Here is a 24,109-nt window from a genome sequence, read left to right as displayed (position 1 = left end):
GTTGTTGTCCTAGAGGACAGCTGTGATTGGCTCCAGCCACCTGCAACCATGAACATGAGTGGTAGGAAATGAATGGATTGTAATACATGAGAATGTTGTATATTTTTAACATTATTTTTTTATTAAAGATTTGTCTGCGAGCCAGATGCAGCCATCAAAAGAGCCACATCAGGCTCGCAAGCCATAGGTTCCCGACCCCTGTACTAAAGGCATTAGTAAATGGAAGAAATGCATAAAAAGTAAAAGTAGTGGGTTAGAGCAGTGGTCCCCAACCCCCGGGCCGTGGACTGGTACCCATCCGCAGAGAAAGAATAAATAACTTACATTATTTCTGTTTTATTTATATTTAAGTCTGAATGATGTTTTATTTTTTTAAAATGACCAGATTTTCTCTGTTACATCCATCTAAGGCTCACTCTTGACGCTTGTCTCAGTCACATGATACATTTATCCGTCCCACCCTAAAGGCTGGTCCATGAAAATATTTTCTGACATTAAACCAGTACATGGCCCAAAAAAGGTTGGGGACCACTGGGTTAGATTATACATTTTAAAATATCTTTTGTATCAAACCTGACACATTGTAATTCTTTTATCTCTTTAAGGTGGTGAACCCCAAAAAGAAAGTAAAAAAGAAAAAATACATAAATTCAGGAACAGTAAGTCAAATATTATATTATTCATTAAGGACTCAAATAAATGAATAAAAAATATATAATATTTTTGGGAAGGATAAAAGTAATTCAAGACTGAGCTGTTTCACTTAGAATTTTAATATGAAGCTACATAATGGAAAAATAAACTTGCTGTGGGGATACTTCTAACGGAGAACACCCTATAGGACTGTGATGGCGAACCTTTTTATAGAAACCGCCCTCTTTTGCAGTGCTGGTCAACCTGGTCCCTCCCGCCCACTAGTGGGCATTTTAGCTTTCATGGTAGGCCAATCATGGTGCTGTTTGGTTGCTCCACTACCGCCCTCCATGAAAGCTGGAATGCCCACTAGTGGGCGGGAGGGACCAGGTTGACCAGCACTGCAAAAGAGGGCGGTTTCTATAAAAAGGTTTGCCATCATGGCTGTAGGAGGTAGTGACCCTGCCTTCTGCAGGTGGCTCTAGGGGTTGTGAGAAAAGCTGAAATTTTGTTAGGAATTCTTTACTCAATGCAAACACTGGAGAGAACCAAGCAGACATGAGAAATTTTAAGTGGTAGTGAGAAATACTATACTCTTTATAGGTTACACTTAATTATTATGACTCATTTTATAGGATATGAAAGTACTCATTTACAGTGCATTAAAATGTACAGCTCTGTAGGAATGCTGTACAGGAAGGTGCAAAAATGAAAGTATCTTAAAATTGTGAAAAATCAAAATCATCTTATTTTGATAAATACTATACTGAATATTTTATCCTTTTAAAGATTCTATAAAGCAAGACACTTAAAACATTAAAAGGCCTTATTACAGGACCATGACAAAAACACACATTTCCACTGATACGGCTTAGTTTACTGATTTTGATTTTTTAATTTTACCCATTTTCCCATTCATCTTTTCTTCTATTTAAGAAGGGAAGTAACACATTGTCCTTGTAGATAATTTTTATGGTGTTTTTTAAAGGCATAAACTGGTCATAGAAATTGAGTTAAATTGTTTGGCACTTTTCCTTCTGATAATTTTAAATGTAAGAACAATCAGTCTACAGAATTTAATAATTTTCAAATGCTAGGGAATATGATTTTATCCCTAATGGTTAGAAAAAAAAATCCATTTGGGGTTACAGTTAGTACTAGCAGTTAATTTTGCTTGATTTTCTTTTCCCTTTATTTCTTTTCTTCCTTTCCTTTTCCTTCCTCTTCCTTCCTTCCTTCCTTCCTTCCTTCCTTCCTTCCTTCCTTCCTTCCTTCCTTCCTCCCTCCCTCCCTCCCTCCCTCCCCTCCCTCCCTCCTTCCCTCCTTTCTTCCCTCCTTCTTCCTCCCTTTCCCCCTCCCTCCCTTTCTTCTTCCCTTTTTTCCTCCCTTTCTTCCTTTCCTTAATGTCTTCCTTTTTTTTTTTTTCAGGTAACCTTACTCTCTTTCTTGGTAGAAACAGAAGTTTCATTCCTTGACTATATTAAAGGAGGGTAAGTCATTCTCTGAAATTGTTTATTGCTTAAGCATTTCTTTCCATGTGTGTAGCAAGTGCTACCACTAGGTAATAAGCAACTGCAATGATCCCCTTTACTGAGCTTGTGGCAGACCAATTGCACTTTAGTTTCAGACCTGGAAGATGAACTTATATACCAAGAGCTATTACTTTTGGAAAAAAATTGTAACTATTTTGACCAAGAGAAAAAACTCGATTGTGTTAGTAATGGTTATAAAATTATTTTTAATAGGATATTTTTATTTGTTTAACACATGGGACTTTTTTAGATTGACTTTTTTTTTAATTGAAGAAAAACTTGAGGGCTTATTATAAATGTTTATTCTAGCTCCAGAATATTAATGAATGTATCTTGTCATGAAATCATAATGAGGATATCGATGGTGAATAGTCATTGAGTTGCTCCCTAAGCTTCTGGGATATTTAACCAATATTTTAGAAAAAAAGTTGGTGGTTGTAACCATTTTTAAAATTTCCCGGAGTCCTGACAGCCTGTCTAGGTAATGTGTTAGCTCTTCTTACATACTGGTTAATAAGGATATTTTCCCAACTTGTCCCTATTTTTCACGTAGTTGCTCCTATTTTTTACCTAACCAGGCATCCCCAGCGATTTCAAACAGTCAGATATTACCAGATGATCTAAAATATCCACATTTTCTAATTTATTTTCTGTTACCTTGTTACAATATATAAAAAATGGTAAGAGGCAGACTCGAATGTTTAGTACTTCATCACAGATAAGAGCAGCAGCCATATACAAAATTCAGAGCCCTAGCCTGTTAGTTCAATCAGTTAAGAGCCTCTCTCTGAAACAACAAGGTTGCAGGTTCTATCCCCGGTCAGGACACACACGGGAAGCAACTAATGAGTGCATGACTGAGTACAACAACATATGAAGGCTTCCCTTCCTCCTCCCCTCTCTCTTTCTTTCTCTCTCTAAAAAAACAAACATGTAAATCTCTTCCTAGTTATGATTCAGCAAGTTATTTCAATACTCAGTCATTGATTGATTGTCATGAGGCAGAAGAGGGAGAAGGCAGGATGGGGGAATGAGGGGCCAAAGGCCCAAAGATAGTTTCTGCAAGAAGTGCTTGGGCCATTTTGCTCTCATTTGAGGAAAACAAAACAAAATAAAACAAACAAACAAAAATGCTTGCCTAAGTGGAGAATCTTGGCTCTATGTAGACATCTTACAATCTGCCACCTGCGTACACAGTCTTAGAACCTATGGTAGTTGTTTCATTAAAGTTAAAGAAAAACATATGAAGTGGAAAAAAATGTTTGCCAACTCTCCTTCATATTCCAGTCTCTGCATATTCTTATCTTTAGAAGATGGGATAATAGAAAGTTGCATTTGTCATATAAGTAGATAAATGCACTGCAATGGTGGAAAACCATATTAAAAGCAAATATATAATTACACAAAATTTCTGAATAATAACAAAACAGAAAATAATGAGCTGTATTCATTTCACATTAGAATTAATTATAATGATCATTTATATATATATATGTATGTGTATATATATATATATATAGTTTCAATAATGGCTATTGACTCTCTTCTGAACATCAGTCAGAATTTCTACTCCTTTGCAGCTAAAAAGAATTCTGAAAACTGTTAAACACCTTGATAATATTTAGTATTCCTCAGAGTAATTTTTTTAAAAACCACATAATACTCTCATACTCTCTCTAGAGATAATTACTGTTAAAATTTTATTCTCAAATATGTTATTTTTGTAATAGTAGGATCACATTGTGCATAATATTCTATAATGTATTTCTGTTCATTAAATATATTGTTTATATATATTTCATGTCAGTACTTATATATGTACCTTATTTTAACTGTTTTTAATTGTATGAATGCACACAATTTAATTTAAAATTTTTCTGTGTGTGCTACACATTTTACTTGCATGCATTTTATTCTCCTTTTATAAACAAGGCTGCGATCTAAAATAACCCTGAAATGCATGTATTTGTGCATTTCATTAAGCACATCTACATGGTCACTTTGTAGAAATAGTGTTGGATGAAATGGTATGCATGTATTTTTGTGTGTATTTTTCTGAAACTGGAAACGGGGAGAGACAGACTCCTGCATGCAACCGACCGGGATCCACCCGGCACACCCACCAGGGGCGACGCTCTGCCCCTCTTGGGCGTCTCTGTTGCGACCAGAGCCACTCTAGCGCCTGAGGCAGAGGCCAAGGAGCCATCCCCAGTGCCTGGGTCATCTTTGCTCCAATGGAGCCTCGGCTGCGGGAGGAGAAGAGAGAGACAGAGAGGAAGGAGAGGGGGAGGGGTGGAGAAGCAGATGGGCGCTTCTCCTGTGTGCCTTGGCCGGAAACGAACCGGGACTTCTGCACGCCAGGCCGACACTCTACCACTGAGCCAACCGGCCAGGGCCGGTATGCATGTTTTATAGTTAGTTAGATATTTCTAAATTGTATTATGGAAAGGGTAATAATAATTTACACTTCTAACATTTGCATATGCAAGTTTACCATATCCTTACTTTTACTGAAGATTAATGCTCCTTTTTTATTTTTGCTAATAGACAAATAGTATAAATCGTCAGTTTTTATCTGTGAAACCTTTGTTTATTAATTGTGATGTCCTTTGTAAAGGCCAACTTTTAACCAGTGATGTCTCTGGAAACACAATTTCAGAACTTTTTTTTTTTTTTTTTTTTTTTCCATTTTTCTGAAGCTGGAAACGGGGAGAGACAGTCAGACAGACTCCCGCATGCGCCCGACCGGGATCCACCCGGCACGCCCACCAGGGGCGACGCTCTGCCCACCAGGGGGCGATGCTCTGCCCATCCTGGGCGTCGCCATATTGTGACCAGAGCCACTCTAGCGCCTGAGGCAGAGGCCACAGAGCCATCCCCAGCGCCCGGGCCATCTCTGCTCCAATGGAGCCTTGGCTGCGGGAGGGGAAGAGAGAGACAGAGAGGAAAGCGCGGCGGAGGGGTGGAGAAGCAAATGGGCGCTTCTCCTGTGTGCCCTGGCCGGGAATCGAACCCGGGTCCTCCGCACGCTAGGCCGACGCTCTACCGCTGAGCCAACCGGCCAGGGCCTCAGAACTCTTTTTAAAAATTTTTTTTACTGTTCTTCTGCTTCGTCTCCCCTCAGTCCCACCTAAAGAATCTGAGTATTTTCAACTGAGCACAGAAGATAGAAAAAACTGGCTGTCAACTACATCCCTTAATGCTGTCAGCACTTATGCTAAACTTTCCCTGATATTCACATTTTGGTCTGTGGTCTCCATGCCTCTTCTGCATACATCTAAAAAGATTCTTCTTAATTTTGCCATCTGGCCTTGCTTCTTCTTGCCTTGTGATTACATCGCAGGAGGACAATAAAATAAGCCAACATTTTGGGCTATAATCAAGCAAGCAACCCAAAATAGTATTTTGGAGGTTGTATTAGCATATCTGAAAATTTGTTTTCAAGGTCAGCTTTTTTGAAGAAATGTTCCATCGCATTTCCAAATAAGTATGATATTTCAGCAACTCTTGAAACTAAATGTTGAATCAGTTTTGTTCTTATAATAAATCATAATAACCACTACTCACTTTTAACTTAAAATACCAAACTATCAAGATATCAGCATTTAATACTGGTGTTTGTGGATTTTTTTTTTCTTGCTAACTAGGGTTAACATTATTGTTGCCAATTTTTGCAGGATCAATTCAGGGATCTACTCATCATCTACCTAGCCTTTCTAGTCTAGGAGAAACTATTGTTGAGTTATGCTAATTTATGTTGAATCTTAAATGAGAAGTAAAGCTAGAGGTCTTCAAAAAAGGTGAAAAATTATATAAAATATGAGTAACAACAATTAAATTGGTATTCAGTCTAGCTCTGGGCCATTTAAAATAGTTAGTTGAGGTTTTCCTGTATTGATTTTGTTCTCTACGTTGATTTAGACCCATGCCCTTACACTGGATATGTGGGAGAATGAGACTAAAGAGGACTGGTGTGGAGTATGGAGGATTGATAGATTGTGACTAAGCTCTTAAGAAATTCTTGAATGACACTTTAAAATTTCATTTCTCTTCTTGTGTCATCTCATAAAAAATAATGGACTGGAAAGTTATAAAAATATTATTTGTTTTCTCACAAATCTAAGTAGAAATTATGCAGAGTTAAGAATGAACGCATTTAAATACTGAACATAACTGTTTTCCTAGTCCTTGATATGTTCCCTTTCACATGAACCCTAATTCTTAGGGTTGTATATTCTAAGATTCCATTATTTCAGCCATTATGAAAGTAGGCATTTACATGAAAATATCACCTTGATTGTGAAATCATTTGTTAGCTTGTTACTCTTCATTCATTGTTTGAGTTCCTAAAACACTGTGTTTAGCTGCAGTCGACAGGTTTATGGATTCAGGCACACAGTGAACAGATGAGACAGATGAGAGAGAGGCATTCTAAATCACTCAAGATTCTATTTTTATGCAAATAATCTGTGAAATAAAAATCTGAATTTTAGAACTTTTTTGTTTAAGCAGTACCATCCTTTTCCTATAGCATAAGATACATTTTATGACTTGAGGTAGTAAAGAGTTTATTGTACATAGAAGAATCCTATCCATAAAGGATGCACTGCAAAATAATACAACATGAGTGCCTTTTCTGGATTGTTGACCTTGGGGTCATTTTTTAAAATTCATACCCTGTACACTTTTTCCTGTTTTTATTTCATTTTTCTTATTAAGAAATATTTTTAAATATTAAAATCTGATATAATTGACAATTTAAAGATGCTTACTCAGTAATCAATATATGGCATTGAATATCCCAATTACCATTAATAAGGGCAATGTCAGATTTATTTAAAATCACAGAAAGTTTTGAAATCTATACTTCTCACAAAAATTAGAGGATATTTCAAAATGAATATGAAGTGATAAAAAAAGGATTTAATATTTTTTATTAAACAAAAACATCAGAAAAGCAAATGACAAGTCAAAGAAAGTTGTTTGGTTATGCAAATGAGATGCAAAACCAAGTTTTATTTCATTGGTGAAAATGCAGTATACAAAAGGCTAAAAGTACTGGAGTATCTGCACATTCCCTGATTCCATAATTTTTGTGAACAGTATATAATAGTCCTTTAGGATAACATCATCATTATTATAATTATTGGTGAAATGAGTTTATTGACCTCTGCATGTTTGTAAAATACATATTTCTACATCCCCAACAACTCACACTGTAAGTAAATGAGGGTAGAATCATAAATTTCAATTTGGTTTTGCTTGTTCTTCAGTTTTCTGTATGTTTTAAGTCTTCATAAAACTCTTGGTACTCCACCACTAATGTGACCATGAACAAGTATCTATGGTTTCTAACCTCTTTGATGTGGAATGAAGGGGCAAAATAGATCACAAATTCCGGTGTACACTGAGTCCCTCTAAGCTCCCAGGATTTCATTTCCACAGAAGTCCTTGTCTGTGCTTTTATCAGAAAATTGAGTGTATTTAAAAACTTGCAGCTCTACAGACTCTCATTTTCTTCCTCTGAGGAAAGCCCAAACTCTCATCCAGCTGGTCCCAATGAGCTACCCAATTCCTTTCCATTTATAACCAGTGGTTGCTAGTTTCTCTGGGTGTCATTTTAATTGGTCTATTTGTATAATGTTTCTTCTCAAAGAGACTAGCAAATTTTAAATATTTTATAGAGCTGTCCACTGAGTAGCCACTGAATAAATATAAGCTAATTAAAAAGCCATTTTAAGCTGAATTTCAGCTCTTTCTCCCAAATCTCTTAATGTAATGAAACATTATAAATAAATAAGGCTTTTAAACAAAGAGTGTGACAACTCAAGTGAACTGGATTACAAACCCCCATGTGTGTCTCTCTCAGAATTTATCATCTTGTGACCTTTCTCTTTGTAAGCCTCATACCACAATTACCAAACTAAACAGATGGACCAGGCTTTCTGGAATAAGGAAAAATGCTTTTGTGTTGCCTCTGTCAGAAGTGATCTCAACTTAACTCCATATCTGTGTTCGTAGTGACTTGGAGAAAGGCAAGATCAAGATTAGAAGCATCAAGTGCTTGTTTTCCTCACATCTTAGAAAGGGAGCATGAGGGAAGGTTATAGGGGAGATGCTAAGTGGGCATGTTCTCTTTCGGCAGGAATCAAAATAAGACGTAAATCTTTGGGGAAAGGTCAAATCCATTGCAAAGATGTGGTTGCTGATCATTGAGGCAGTGCATAGTATGAGCCAAGAAGCTGGGTTCTGACATTAACTGCTTATTTCAAATCCTAGATCTACCTCTTGTTAGAATAACCTGTTTCCCTTTCTATGAAATAGAAATAAAAATAAGAACACTTGTCTCATAGGGAGGTATATGGATTAAATGGCATATAGTTAGCTAACCCTCAATAAATGTTATTATTTTTCTAAATAATTTGAATTTATTTAAAGTTTCAATGTGTCTTACCTCATTTGATTATCATCATGTCTCTATTTATCAGAGACATGAAGAGTAAAAAAGATGCTATATTTAAATTCACAGAGTCAATATTCGTAGTTCAGTTCTTCTTGCAGAAATGCCAGAACATTCCTTCCATTCTAGTCAATCTCAATGCAAAGTCTTGACTCTGAATCTAAAATTTGTCTGCAATTATTGATAAAAGGTTTATATTCCACTTAAAAAAGTAAAACGTAGCCCTGGCCGGTTGGCTCAGTGGTAGAGCGTCGGCCTGGCGTGCAGGAGTCCCGGGTTCGATTCCCGGCCAGGGCACACAGGAGAAGCGCCCATCTGCTTCTCCACCCCTCCCCCTCTCCTTCCTCTCTGTCTCTCTCTTCCCCTCCCACAGCCAAGGCTCCATGGGAGCAAAGTTTGCCCGGACGCTGAGGATGGCTCTGTGGCCTCTGCTTCAGGCGCTAGAATGGCTCTGGTTGTAACAGAGTGATGCCCTAGATGGGCAGAGCATCACCCCCTGGTGAGCATGCCGCATGGATCCCAGTCGGGCACATGCGGGAATCTGTCTGACTGCCTCCCCATTTCCAACTTAAGAGAAAATAAATAAAAAATTTAAAAAAAGTAAAAAGTCTTCAGGGGAGAAAAAAGAGCTCTCTACCTATTGTAAGCTAATTTTAAAGGCTTGAGTGGGCTTGTAGATACTGCTCATTTTAAACATGAGTTGAATGTCAGTAAGTCCTGTTATCAACAAGCTCCATAAGGATTTTTTTTCCTTAAAAATACTTGAAGCAAGTGCAATAATGCTTTTAAATGCTTGCCTTAGTTTTACAAAATTGGTTTCATTATATTGGATATGTTGCCTCTGGGAGCACATCTTGCCAGAAAATGCAACACTCTTGAGGTGTTTTTTTTCTAATTCAATTTCTTATTTGAAAACTGAATATACATGTTGAGGAGTTTTTACAGTGCTTCTTGTTGTGGCACCCATGTGTTTTGCCTTCACCAAATCTGTGCAGAGCTATGCCCTGCAGCACTGAATGGGGATAAATCTAATAAAAATAAAGCCATTCTGCCTTCTTTAAATCCATTCACATAGAACATTAGTGTATATAAACTAAACTCACCTAAACTAAAATTTAGAAAAGAAATTTTACAAATATCAAAAGTCATAAACGTTTTGGGTAATTCTTGATTCTAATGTTTTAACATGCAGAAATGCATGCTTGAAAAGTCTAGAGATGTCCAGTGATCTCTTTTAAGATTGCCAGCTTATGTTATTTTTCAAATGATTTTTTCAGAGCTATTCATTTCAAAGTCAAAGAAAACTCATGTATGTGCCATCATCAGAACTAGTGCTGGGTTAGCCAAACTAGCGACAGTCTGTTTTGTATCAGGCTGTTTCTTAGTTATGTTTCATGGTCAGAGTGTGCACTAATTTAGTCTCTTGAAATTATATCTCTTTGGTGGGCAATTGAAAGGTTGGGAGCTGGCAGGGGATGGGGGATGGGGGTTGATACAAAGATAAATAAGCAATGGTGGTTTACTAAGGGCAGGTTGTGGTAGGGTGGGTGAACTTATTACCAACATGGCTTAGCATTGCTGGTGTATAGTGATACTAGAATGTACATAAATTGAGTATTAGATGTAAATTGACAACATAAAACTATTATTTTAAGTTGTCTACAAACACCTCCTACTGCCTGTACTGTTGGGTGGTTCATTGCCCCGTAATTGATACACAGCTGACCAACACTGTTAAATAAAATTTCCCAAGGCCAAAAGACCAGAGAGAGAAGCTGATAACTCCATCATCACTGTATCAAGAGTTTATTAAGGGAACTTACATAGGAGGTGCTTCTTGGATGGCAGAAAGATGACTTGGGAATTTTTGTGCCTCCCCCTGCCCCCAGACTGTGTGTTGATATCTCCTAAGCAGTGAGCCTACATGCTGGGAAAGGGATGCTTGGGTGAACAATGGGACCAGGTGCTGCGAGGCACTGGCACCAGCCCCTGTTAAGACATACATAACATTGAGGGTGTCTTGCTCTGGATGCAGAACTAATGTGAATGTGTAATTAGCCCAGAGCTCTATGGATATTCTAAAACCCAAGGGGGAATCACTGCTCCGGGTTCAGTCAGGAGTCAAAATGTTATATTAGCTTCAAGATAGAGTCACCTTTGTTTCTCACAAACATTATGGGAAGAATTAATGAAAAAGAAATATATGTTAATGTAAAGAGAGAACTGTCTCTTCTGACTCAACATAGGACAGGATTAATGTGAACCAAGAAAGAATGATATGTATTGCTCAAGAGATTTTTCCTCCAGCATGTAAACTATTTGTTATATGGAGGTACTGCAAGATTTTATTTCTACTAATTAGAGGACTTCTTCAAAGTCGCTTTTATCTATTTATCATGTGAGACAAGTGTAGTTCAGACACTTGACAGTTTTGTACAGGAGTCACAATAAACTAGCTAGTTGTTATTCTGGGTTTCAAACTTCAATCTGTGATCCAAAAGTTCATAGTCTTTTTAATAAGCATCATTGCCTCCTCAGTACCTACCTTATTTTAAAAGAAATTCAGTTAGATAGTACTTTCATTTTTGTTTGGGGGTTGACATTTGATTAATGAGATATTTCTAAACTAGTGTTTAAAAAAGAGTTAGACATCTTGCATACCTTCCTTGATAAGCTCTTGAACTGTAAGACCTTGAGAAGTTGTACTTTGGAACACTCTTATTGTGTTTAAAAAAAGGTCAGTCTTCAAAGTCTGGACAAAGCACAAAGCTTTATTAATTTGTAAAAACTAGATTTAGTAAGGACCAAGATTATTAGCATAAATTGTTGAAGAATTACATCACTTGTCCTCAGTTTCTTCTTATTCTTCCTTTTGACATTTTACTGATCCCTCATTATCCAGAATGTATAGAGGGATAGAAAGGAACATAAGGTAGGGTCAAAGCTTAAAATCAGTTAATGCAGAGGGATTTTGTTTGAGGCAGTACCCAGGTAACAACTTCTAAAAAGTTAGCTCATTTGTGGTGCAGTTTGAGAATGGGGCATGTTTGGACCTTAGGAGCTGGTGTGAAGGAAAGGAAATCGGACATGGGAGTCAGGTTCTGAAAAATAACCCAAAACTCTGGAAAATCCAGAAATTTAATGAGCACTGAATACTCCAGTTTTCAAAAAAGTATACTAAAGTCAAGTCCTGCAAAACTGATATCAACAATAGTGATACTAATCATAACAACTAATTACTGAGTGTCTACCAAAGGGCAGATGCTTTTCTTGTCCTCACAACAACAATCTGTGTGCATGGGAAGCAGAAATTGTGAAGATGCAGCAAAACTTGGAATCAGGCTGCTGTGTTGTCAGATAGGTAGTTGAACTAGTTTTAAGAAAGAGAGAATGGTAAGACAGAAAAGGATTCACAGTTCATCCCATAGAGAGCTGGGGTTATGAAAGAAGAGGCTGTATAATAGTGAACAAGTTCAGGGCAGGTTCAAAACCCAAAGTATGAGCTAGATTGCATATGCCATAAAGCAAGGCGGAAGCATAGTCTTGGTGCCAGCGTGGCACTAATGAGAAGATTATTAAGAGTGGGTAGACATCTCAACTGCATTTATAGGTTCTAGATTCCAACAGTTTGTGACTCTGAATTGGCATTTGTCAAGATGATTTTTAAAAAGGATGAGAGAAAGTCCATTATTCATACTGATATTGTTAAATGTGTACAATGGAACAGGATTTGAGATTGGGAAGAAAGTGATGCCAATCCTCTGTACACCCCCATCACAGTTGTTAGTTCTCAGAAATGATGTATAATGACAGTTGTAGAAAAGTTATTTAAGCTGGTATTACTCTGTGAGTGTGTGTATGTGTGTAAGTGCATACATGTATGCAGTTTCTTTGATATGCACATATATATTACTTGTTTTCTGTGGATCTTTGCTTTGTGAGTTAAATCTCCCATCTTGACATCTGATTTTTCTGTCCTTCACAGCTTTTGGAAGGTAGCAGAGTAAAATAAGGACATTTTCCAAGTACATATTTGAGCAGTAGTAGGACATATGAATGAAGAAGTCTCATGAGATATTACTACTAACTCATGAAATTTGGCAAACATTCCTTTTTTATGCCTTTGAATGGAATATAACAAAAAATATAAAATATAGTAAGACATAAAATGACAGCTAAAGTAACACTTCTTAAACAGAATATTTTGAGAACCTGCATGTGATCGTTTTCTGAATATTGTCTGTCATCTCTTGTGAATTCATTTTTACTTTGACACATGATTGATTTTTTTCTCTAATATTAGACTTCAGTATTAAAGAATGAAAAAGGGTAACAAGATTAGTGATAAAGGTATTTTTTGTCTGGTTTACTTTTATGACACAAATAATGTATCAGAGTCTTTAGGAAATCTGTGTTATAGCCTGAAGTTATAGTTTTGTTAGCAACTTCTTTAAAAACACTTTATTTTTAAAAAATACACTTTATATATGAAGTGTACATTATAATATGAATGACAGATTCTTAGAAATCATGGGAATGGACCAGCTGTTACCCACAGTAAATGCACAGGTGAAGTGTAGGTTATGCTATTGACTGTGAATTTAATTATAAACTGCTGTGCTGTTTTTTTCTGTTTTTAATAGTAGGAATCTGGAATTGTAAGCTGTATGAGTTCAAGGATAGTGTTTGGCTTGCTCCAGTTTTCTCTTTATTACTTAAACACAGTGCTTGACAATTGGAACATGAACAATAAATAATTTTTGAATTGTAGGTTTCTCGATGAAAAATCCAGATGGTATAATAACAGGCTAAGGGACCATCACAACCATGAAATGTTTTATGTAATGAGCCATTATATTTTCCTTCTAATTTGAATACTGCTGATTCAAAACAGTAAAACAGTAAGATTCTTTTTGACATGCAGAATGAGGCAAAGAACTAATCAAATCTTAAAATCAGTTAACCACCAGGTGAGCATTACAATATGTAGAAAGCACTGTACAGACACTGTTTTAAAAGAATTGAATCAAGACAAGGTGTCTATCCCTACAATCTAAGGGAGATTGATCCTAAGATTGACCTAAGGACCCAACTCCTAAATTGACCTTTACAATGTGCTGAAACATTGTTCCGAAAGCTCGGAGTTATTTGTTATTTCTAAGGAGGTTTGTCATTTGAATAAAGTAACATAAGAAGGAATTTATACCAATAATTTGTGAATGATATATTTTATAACATACTTAATAGAAGGAGAAATTTGCCCAAACATGAGAGTATATCCTGGCATCTATATTATTAAGGATATTATTTGTAGGTTTGCAACATAGTAATCACTATCTTTTATTGTGTTCTTATTATAATCAGGCAGCTTATAAATATTTAATTATAGAAACAAAGTAGTATAAAGTTTATCCATAATGTCTTTCTTTGATGTTAAATATGAATTCAGATTCCAATACTGGTATTTATCGCTCATGTGGAAAGTTGTTGAATTTTGTGAGCATAAATTTTCTTGTCTATAAAAATGAATAATATTACCTACTTTTAAAAAATTATTATGAGGTTAATTGATATAAGCTATGTAAAACACATTATATATAATATGTGTTATATTTACATATAGATAGATAAAATGTTCTGTGTAGTTTTTTCCTGCCTTGCTTAATTATTGTGTGCCAGGCAAATCTGCCTGAGAGTTATAAATCTTGGCTAATGTCAGTAAACAGATTGTTAGAATTAAAACCTAGTTTTTTCAGACTTATAAGCTATATCCTTTCTAATACACCATACTTCCATGTATTAGTCAGTTTTCTCCTGATCAGAATGACAAAGCAATGTGCTGGTGGTGACAGTTCTTTCAAGTTCCTCAAAGGGTTTTATTATCTCAAAATGTGCTCCCAAGTGTATCCTTATTGTCCTTGTCCACATTTTTTAACTTGTTTGGTTCATACTGGCTAGTATATGTTCCAAATTAACCTATATTCTTATCCTATAACCCTAATTTCTACTCTAGGAAAAAAATTACCATATAGCTCTGAAAAGAATCTATATTACCTTTTTTATTTTTTTCAATGAGAGAGAGAGAGAGAGAGAGAGAGGGACAGATAGACAGGAAGGGGGAGAGATGAGAAATATCAATTCTTCATTGTGGTGAATTAGTTATTCATTGATTGCCTTCTCATATGTGCCTTGACAAGGGTGGGGGAGGGGTTACAGCAGAGCAAGTGACCCCTTGCTCAAGCCAGTGACCTTTAGGTTCAAGCCAATGACCCCACACTTAAGCCAGTGATCTCAGGGTTTCAAACCTGGGTCCTCAGCGTCCCAGGCCAATGTTATATCCGCTGTGCCACTGCCTGGTCAGGCTACATTACTTTTTATTAAATTTAAAGCATGAAAGCTTAGGGAGAAAAAAATGATTGAGCTTGTTTTAATACCTGAGTAATATTTAGGGCTTTTCAGGCTTAATTTTTAAAGACAGAAGGAAATATTACTATAGCTAATACCAAGAGAACTACCAGGGACCCTATGCTGTAATAACTAATATCATAATCATCGTCATCATCATCATCATCACCATCATCACCACCATCACCACCATCACCACCACTACCATCTTTAAGCAACAATTCCAACCTTGAAGTGGTAAATCAGTTGTGTGTGTCAAAAGTAATTTGTTACTAAAAATAGTCAGAAGTACTCAGGTTTTCAAATGATTTACTTATTAAATTAAAATTATGTTTAAAATTAGATATGATTGAAGGTTTTCCCAGTAATCATCATTGTCACATATTTGTGGTTTTTCTACCTTACTTGGCAAGAAAGAGGCTGCATTACGTGTAGTGAGAGTCAGAGGTACAGTGTATATTCAAAAGAGTGAGGCCTTTATGTGAACGCCATCACTGTGGTGCCTATCAGAAAATAAAGAAATAAAAAAGATAACTCCCCCAAATCATTTTGGGTTAGCTACCATGTGCTGAAAGTATATGTACCCAGTTTCACCTATATAAATATATACCTAATCTACAGCTACACACACAGGAATGTAGTAATCACTGAAAGGTAGAGCAATATCTGAAATATTTCAGTTTTGAGGAAAGCAGAAGAAAATTATGTGTTTTAGGATTGTTGGCAAGAAACACTTCAAGAAATGATATTGCTAGACATGATGTTAGCTATGGAAAACTTTTAAGGACATAATGATTTCACATTGACCATAGAATAGGTTTGAAAGCCAGTTAAGAATAAGTGCTGATATTGGAGACTGGCAATTAGTAATTTGCAGTTTGACTTCTTTATTATGAGTGCCTTACTAGGTTATTGTGCTCCCAAATAAGAGCTATTTTTATTGCTGACAACTTAAGTTTTATTTTACAGGTGTATGATTATAAAAGTATTTTACCAAGCTCTTACCTTTCAAAACTGCCTCTCTGGTGCTATCCATAATTATGTACTATGACATAATTGCCAGTAATAATATTTAAAAATATTAGTTATGTTAAATAATAAGATAACACAAATGGAAATCAAACTTGTGAAATTATTTAATTAATGATTCTAATTTACTTATATTCTAGAACACAAATCAATTTCACCGTGGCTATTGATTTTACAGCATCAAATGGTAAGTATTATGACTATCCTCTAATAAAAATTATCAGCACTTAAGTGAAAAATAAATATTTATTTTCATGAGGTTTAGATATTTTATTTCTACACTTTCACACTTTTGAAGTCTTTCATATAAAATTCAGATACTTTTTGGCTACAAAAATATAACAAAAGTACATAATAATTTCATTTAAATTTATTAAATATCAAATAATTTTGTTTCACATATTTTTTTCCAAACAGAATTTTAGATCTAGTTAAGCCTACTGTGTAGCTTGGCACATTTCTTCTACCTTTCCTTTATAATTCTGAAATTTGACTAGTTATAATGTTCATTTTTATAGAACTTTGTGTGTATTAATATATTATATAAATGTGATATAAGTGTATGTACCTTATTTGACATGCTTTACTCAATTTTATTCAATTATATTTTTAAGAATTATTTATGGTAACATTAATATTTAATTCATTCAGAAGGGGTGTCATCTAATATTCCATGTGCAAATACTCATAATTTGTATAGAAAATATTTTAAGAAAAAAAATAAAGTGTACTTTTAACTTTATTTTGAAGTAACTGTTTCAAATAGGACAATCATCTGAAATCAGTTATTACATACCATAAGAACATGAATCTCATTATTTAATTTTTACCAGAAGTTGCCATCAGTTTATATTTTTCTAGGGTTTTTATTTTCAAAGTATTTATTGTGCTTATTGCTCTACATATTCCTTTTACCTCACATTTCTTTTACATGGACATGCATTTTACAAAATAGTATAATTTTTAGGTTAGAAAGCACCTTGGCAATCACTTAGTCCAGTTGTCCTTTTATGCAAATGAAATAAAGATCCAGAATGTCTTTTTAGTAATAAATACATCTTGGCTTATTAATTCTTGGGTTAGAAAAAGAAATTAGGACACCAAACTCTAATTTAACTCACCTTAGACTACATGTTAGTTTTATTTTCCAACATTATGACTTCAAGTTAATGATTTTTACTCAAGTGTTTTATTCAGTAAAATATGGTGCATAGAAATGTAATTCAAATTCCCACTAGTTTAAAATAATAAACTTTGTTCACTGATAAACAGTGAGGAGAGCAAAGATCTATTCAATAGAAAGACACTAACTATTGTAACTGATTTAAAAAAACAGTCTGAACAGACCTATAGGACATTGAATTAGTAATAATGATAATAATAATAATAATAATAATAAAAACTACCTACAAAGTTTATCTGGATCTAAGGCCAGATAACTTCTCTGGTGAATTTTACCAAATACTTAAAGAAGAATTAATAACAATGCTTCACAAACTTTTAGAAAGAAATAGAAGAGGGAACGCTTCCCAATTCTATTTGGTCAGTATTACCTTGATATGCAAACCAGACAAAGATATAATAAGAAAAGAAAAACTGAAGAACAGTACTTTTTTAAAAATATAAATATAAAAATTCTCAATAAAATGTTAGTAAATTGAATGCATCAATTTACAGAGAGAATTATAGACACTGACCACATAAGATTTATCACAGGAATGCTAGTTATCTTAATATTAAAAAATCAAGTGATGTAATACACTATATCAATAGAAGAAATATAAAAAACCACGTGGTTATACCAATTGATGCAGAAAAAGCATTTGACAAAGTCCAATATACTCTCATGATAAAAATACTTAACACACTAGGAATAGAAGTTGACCTACTAAAGAGAGGAATATATAAAAACCCACAGCTAAAATTATACTAATAGTGAAAGGCTGAATGCTTTCTCCGTAAGATAAGGAATAGGAGAAGAATGTCTCTATTCTTGCCACTTCTATTCACCATTGTACTGGAGGTTGTGTCCAGAGCAATTAGGCAAGAAAATGATATAAAATATATTCAAATTGGAAAGAAAGAAGTTAAACTATTTTTATTTACAGATGATATAATCTTGTATATAGAAAATCTTGATCCACTAAAAATCGATTAGAACTAACAAATGAATTCAGCAAGTTATAAAGATAAAATATCAATAAATAAAATAATATTTTTCTACACACTTTCAATGAACAATCTGAAAATGAAATTAGGAAAAAACAATTCTATTTACAACATTATCAAAAGGAATCCAATACTTAAGAATAATTTTAACAAAGTGAGTGTAATGTTTATACTCTAAAAACTATTCTGGAAAAAATATTGAAAGATTAAAGATCTAAATAAGTGGAAAAATATGCTGTTCTGATTTCAGTATAGAGTGGTAACTTGAGAGGTAGTGATAAGAAGGAAGATATCATCAGTAGTCCAATGAAGAAACTGATCTGGATAAAGTCACTGGAGTTAGGTGACTTGATTGAAAGGGTAGGATCAGGCCCTGTTATGCATGATTGGCCAAGATGTTTAGACATGCTGGGTATTGGTGGTATTTTTATTTTAAGTTATGGTTTTCTTAGTGACATTGAATTAGTTGCCATATTGCAACCAATTCTTCTATTTGATAGTTGTGGTTAAATAACCACTCAATCAAGGAATGGAATTGCTTATCTGTGGCTTCAGTGGGCTTTTGACTAAGTAGCAAAATTCCTATTTTAGAAGAAAGTGTCAAAGGAAAATTGTACCAGGCCAATTAAACAGGTTAAGAAAACTTTGTTCAGAACTATTGCAAAACAAAAGAGGGGAAGGAATTTAAGTGCTGTGGTGAACTATGGGACATTAGAGGAGAGGTTGGTCTATGTGATTTCACCATCTATATAATATATTTACTAATTAATACTTACTGAAATTAGGCTCTTACCTTCCTACAGAGACTATAGGTAATAAGGTTGGTTTCTTTCTTATGATGACATTTCAAAGGGCTGGTTGCCAGGTCTTTGAGAAAGACATGCTTGAGTTGTAGAAGATTTAGACTTCAAAGGGCAGAGAATTTATCATTGCAAGTTTCCTAAATTAATTTCTCTAAGAAATTAATAGATAGGAGAAAACTGTCTAAAGTTTAGTCATGCTGAGGGGAGTATTAACGCCATCTTGGTCAGAAGACACTTCAGAATTTTGTCAGGTAGAACCAGCCATTGAATTCTTGTAACCCTTTAGAAATATAAATGCATTTATACAATAAATTATTTTTAGACCAAAAAATGTTCTTGGTATAATTATATGTATTATTAACCAAAGGAAGATCTCTCTGTTATTCTGTTTCTCTCTGGATCTGAAGTGCTTATTATTATTTTTTCAATCAGAAAATAACTATGCCCTGAGGCTTTCCTTCTTCAGGCAATATTTTAAACTAGAACTGAGCTTTATGTGTTATTATGAGTTCCATTTAACTTTCCATTTTTACTTAAGAAACTTAATGGACTTTCAGGCTGCCTACTGTTGGTAATTAGGGCAGCTCGATGTGAATCTCAAAGTGTTTAGGTGACAGCACATATATTACTTTCTCTCAAATTCATCTCTTTTTTTTTACATGGACAGAGAGAGAGAGTCAGAGAGAGGGATAGATAGGGACAGATAGACAGGAACGAAGAGAGATGAGAAGCATCAATCATTTTTCGTTGCGACACCTTAGTTGTTCATTGATTGCTTTCTCATATGTGCCTTGACTGCGGGCCTTCTGCAGACCAAGTAACTCCTTGCTTGAGCCAGCGACCTTGGGTCCAAGCTGGTGAGCCTTGCTCAAACCAGGTGAGCCCATGCTCAAGTTGGCGACCTCAGGGTCTTGAACATGGGTCCTCGGCATCCCAGTCCGACGCTCTATCCACTGTGTCACCACCTGGTCAGGCTCATCTCTTTTAAAATGCAACATCCTACATAGTATAAGGTATTGAAAATTCAGCACCTTGTGGGTGACTCAGACATTAATAAGAGTAGTAGTTAAACATTTTTCTGACGCCTTATTGGTTTTCATCACTTCCACACAAATAATTTCATCTTGTCTTTCAAGTAAATACTATGCTAAGATTTATTACAGGCATTTTCTAGGTATTGTCCTGCGAATGGCAAGACTTAACTTTGGGCCTTCTGCCACCTACCTTAATGTCTGTTTAGAAATGCTGAATAACTTTTCAGATGTATATACACTGCTCACAAAAATTAGGGAACATGCAGATACTCTAGTACTTTCAACCTTTTGTATAGTGCATTTTCACCAATGAAATAAAAGCTGGTTTTGCATCTCCTTTGCGTAATTGAACAACTTTCTTTGACTTGTCTTTCTTTTTATGATGTTCTTGTTTAATAAAAAAAAATTAAATGCTTTTTTTATTGCTTCATTTCATTTAGAAATATCCCCTAATTTTTGTGAGCAGTATATTTAATTAGCTTGAATTGACGATGATTTCCTTTTTTAAATGATAAATCGGGATACTTCTCAAATATTAAATTTATTTTTGTGATATAACTTTAGGAAAACCTCATAACTATTCAAACTCATAAATTCAGTTGTGTCCTCTGATTATAGGCATAAGAATTCAAGCTAATGGCACGTGATTTTTTTAAAAAAATAAATATTACAAAAAATTAGAAGTATTTTTATACTTCTCTGGAACTAAATTTCAAGGATTTCTTGTGATATTAACAATGAGGAATAATTTCTGAAAATAAGTCTGCATATACTTTGGTATATCTTTAGAAAATTTTCTACATGTGTGATTGAATATAAGAAATATTTCCATGTTAATATCCTTGGAAAAAGAATATTTGACACACTGGGGGTGTAGGCCAAAAAACATAATTTTAAATTTCATTCTGAAATAAATATTGAGAAAATTGTCCAAAAAATTGCATCTTTAGCATGATCACTCATGTTTGAAATGTTTTTCTGTTGTCAGGCAACCCTGCCCAGCCCACTTCTCTCCACTACATGAATCCTTACCAACTGAATGCCTACGGTATGGCACTGAAAGCAGTGGGAGAAATTGTCCAAGATTATGACAGTGACAAAATGTTCCCAGCTCTAGGTTTTGGTGCAAAACTGCCTCCAGATGGAAGGATATCGCATGAGTTTGCTTTGGTAAGAAGACATCACAAGGGTTTGATATATTCAATAATATAATCTGTTGGATTTTCAAAAATATTGGTTCACTACTTCAGCTTTAGTCACTCATAAAGCAGGATTTTGTGACTGTAGACCAGGGGTCAGGAACCTATGGCTGGCGAGCCAGATGTGGCTCTTTTGATGGCTGCATCTGGCTCGCAGACAAATCTTTAATAAAAAAAATAATAACGTTAAAATATAAAACATTCTCATGTATTACAATCCATTCATTTTCTACAGCTCATGTTCATGGTTGTGGGTGGCTGGAGCCAATCACAGCTGTCCTCTGGGACAACACCAAATTTTTATTGGATAATGCCTAACGTACACAGGTCGTTGTATGGCTCTCATGGAATTACATTTTAAAATATGTGGCGTTCATGGTTCTCTCAGCCAAAAAGGTTCCCGACCCCTGCTGTAGACTCAGTTTAATTTTGCTAAATGATTGATTTAAGAGTGTAATATTAATGGAAACAAAGAAGTTAAGTAGATTAGCTATAAATCTACCTAAAGTGTATCAGATTTATAAATAGAAGATCTATTATGGGTTTCTATTGCTGCTTAACAAAACTCCCTAGAAGTTTGAGGCGTAAACCAACACTCTTCCATTATGATCATGATTTGTGGGTCAGGAATTCAAGGAAAATGCAATAGAAGATGCTTTATTTGTTTGTTTGGTTGGTTATGTGTTTATTTTTTGTAATGTCTGGGGCCTCCACTGGGATGACTTGAGCGGCTAGAGATGGCTGGAATTGTTTGAATGGAGCCATATTCTTGATTCTCGCAGTCAGTTGAATTCCTCTGTTTTTCCCTATGTCATTTCTCCTGGGGATAGCATGCTCTCTCAGATGGTGTCTTTCCTCATGTCTGATGCCTGAGCTGGGATGACTGAGTTGGCTGGGGTGCCTGGACATCTCCCCGTCTTTCTGCATATAATCTTTCTATGCATTTATTTTGGGCTTCATCACAGTATGGTAGTCTCATGGTAGTCAAATTTCTTACATGACTACTGGCTTCCCCAGAGTGAATATTCTACACAGCCAGGGGAGATGCTTCAGGGTTCTTTATACCACAGCCTTGGAAGTCTCAGAGTATTCCTTCTGCCACATTCTCTTGATGAAGCAGGTCACTGAGGCCAGCCCACTCTCAAGGTAGCAATCTTTCACCTCTCAGTGGAAGGCAGGTCAGGTCAGAGAAAGTGTGGCCATTTTTAATCTATCTAAAATGCATCTGATTTATAAATCTTCTAAATAGGCCTCCTCTAAAATGGCATTTCAAATGGAAAGGACTCGTCATGCCTGGAATTAATTTTTTCAAACATAAAACATCACTTAGAGCTATAATTAATTAAGAGTTAAATATACTGGAGTAGATATGATTGGAATAAAAATATTTCTCTAGTTAATGTTTAATTTACATAGATCTACCTGCACATTGTGTGACTGCAGATAAGAAGTGTGCCACAGTCTGCCTTCAAAATAAATTCCAGCCTGACCTGTGGTGGCACAATGGGTAAAGCGTCGAGCTGGAATGCTGAGGTCGCTGGTTCAAAACCCCAGCCTTGCCTAGTTAAGGCATATATGGGAGTTGATGCTTTCTGTTCCTCCCCCTTTCTGTCTGTCTGTCTGTCGCTCTCTTTCTATCTCCTCTCTCTAAAATGAATAAATAAAATCTAAAATAAATAAATTCCACACAGGTAGTGCTGCTTGGCCCAGTCAGCCTCCTTCTCACATGCACTTTCTGATAAATATTCAGGGTAATCAGTATAGGATGGTGAGCTGTTGTTGTGATTTTCCTAATAGAAGTACCTGCCTATCCTACTTCATATGTTATAGCTACTAGTTAAACTTTCCTGTCACCTATATTTTTGTTGGTCTTTGTTGTTTTTATTCTTGTTACAAAAACAATGCGTGGCCTTGGTCAGTTGGCTCAGCAGTAGAGTGTTGGCCTATGTGTGGAAGTCCCAGGTTCAGTTCCAGTCAGGGCACACAGGAGAAGTGCCTATCTGCTTTTTTATCCCTCCCTCTCTCTCGTCTCTCTGTCTCTCTGTTCTTCTCCCCTCCTGCAGCCATGGCTCTATTGGAGCGAGTTGGCCCCAGGCACTGAGGATGGCTCTATGGCCTCTGCCTCAGGCCCTAAATAATGGCTCCCACTGCAGCGGAACAAGGGCCCCAGATAGGCAGAGCATCACCCCCTAGTGGACTTGCCCGGGTGGTTCCTGATGAGGCACATGCTGGACTCTGTCTCTGCCTCCCCTCCTCTCACTAAAAAAAGAAAGAAAGAAAGAAAAAGCAATGCATGGTCATTATAGGAAATTTTAAGTTCCTATAATGCAACATAGGCAAAAATAAACAATAATACTACCTTTCACGGAGTATCGATCTTAGTACTTAATACTTGTTTTCTTATTTAATCTTTATACGATTTCTGTATGTCATAGCTGTTATATTACACCACCTTAGCCATTGCCACTTGTATTGAATATGGTTAGAAGAGTGTACCTAAGAGTTACATAACTCAGCTCACTGGCTCAAAGTTTTAACCGGGGATCTAACAGACGGGACTTGAACCCTGATCAGTCTGTTTTAGTATCCATCTTCTTAACCACTACTAACCCACATTTTATAAAACACCTGTAATACTACTGCTCAAATATATGCTTTATTAACACATACATATATATATATACATATGTGTGTATATATGCATATGTGTGTGTATATTTCCAGATGTTTTTAAGTGGTTCCATATTTTTAAATATACATTTTAAGAACAGTAAACAATATTTTAATATTTTTATTGCTGTACATATTCTTGCTTTTTGTATCCCATCCCTTACACAAGTTCAGA

The 24,109-nt window shown here is 35.5% G+C and overlaps 1 protein-coding gene across 1 annotated transcript in view; it reads left to right on the top strand.

The window, feature by feature from the left end:
* Positions 1 to 24,109, top strand: part of CPNE8 (copine 8) — a 219,232-nt gene that overhangs the window by 154,537 nt on the left and 40,586 nt on the right. Inside the window, exons 12-15 of the mRNA XM_066258094.1 lie at positions 606 to 659; positions 2,062 to 2,123; positions 16,200 to 16,246; positions 21,054 to 21,235. Coding sequence (XP_066114191.1) covers positions 606 to 659; positions 2,062 to 2,123; positions 16,200 to 16,246; positions 21,054 to 21,235 — 345 coding nt within the window. The remainder of the gene's footprint in view (positions 1 to 605; positions 660 to 2,061; positions 2,124 to 16,199; positions 16,247 to 21,053; positions 21,236 to 24,109) is intronic.

This window comes from Saccopteryx bilineata, chromosome 2, assembly GCF_036850765.1.
Source record: "Saccopteryx bilineata isolate mSacBil1 chromosome 2, mSacBil1_pri_phased_curated, whole genome shotgun sequence".
Taxonomy (NCBI): Eukaryota; Metazoa; Chordata; class Mammalia; order Chiroptera; family Emballonuridae; genus Saccopteryx; species Saccopteryx bilineata.
Note: the sequence above shows the minus strand (reverse complement) of the source record. Positions and strands in the feature narration are given on the sequence as shown.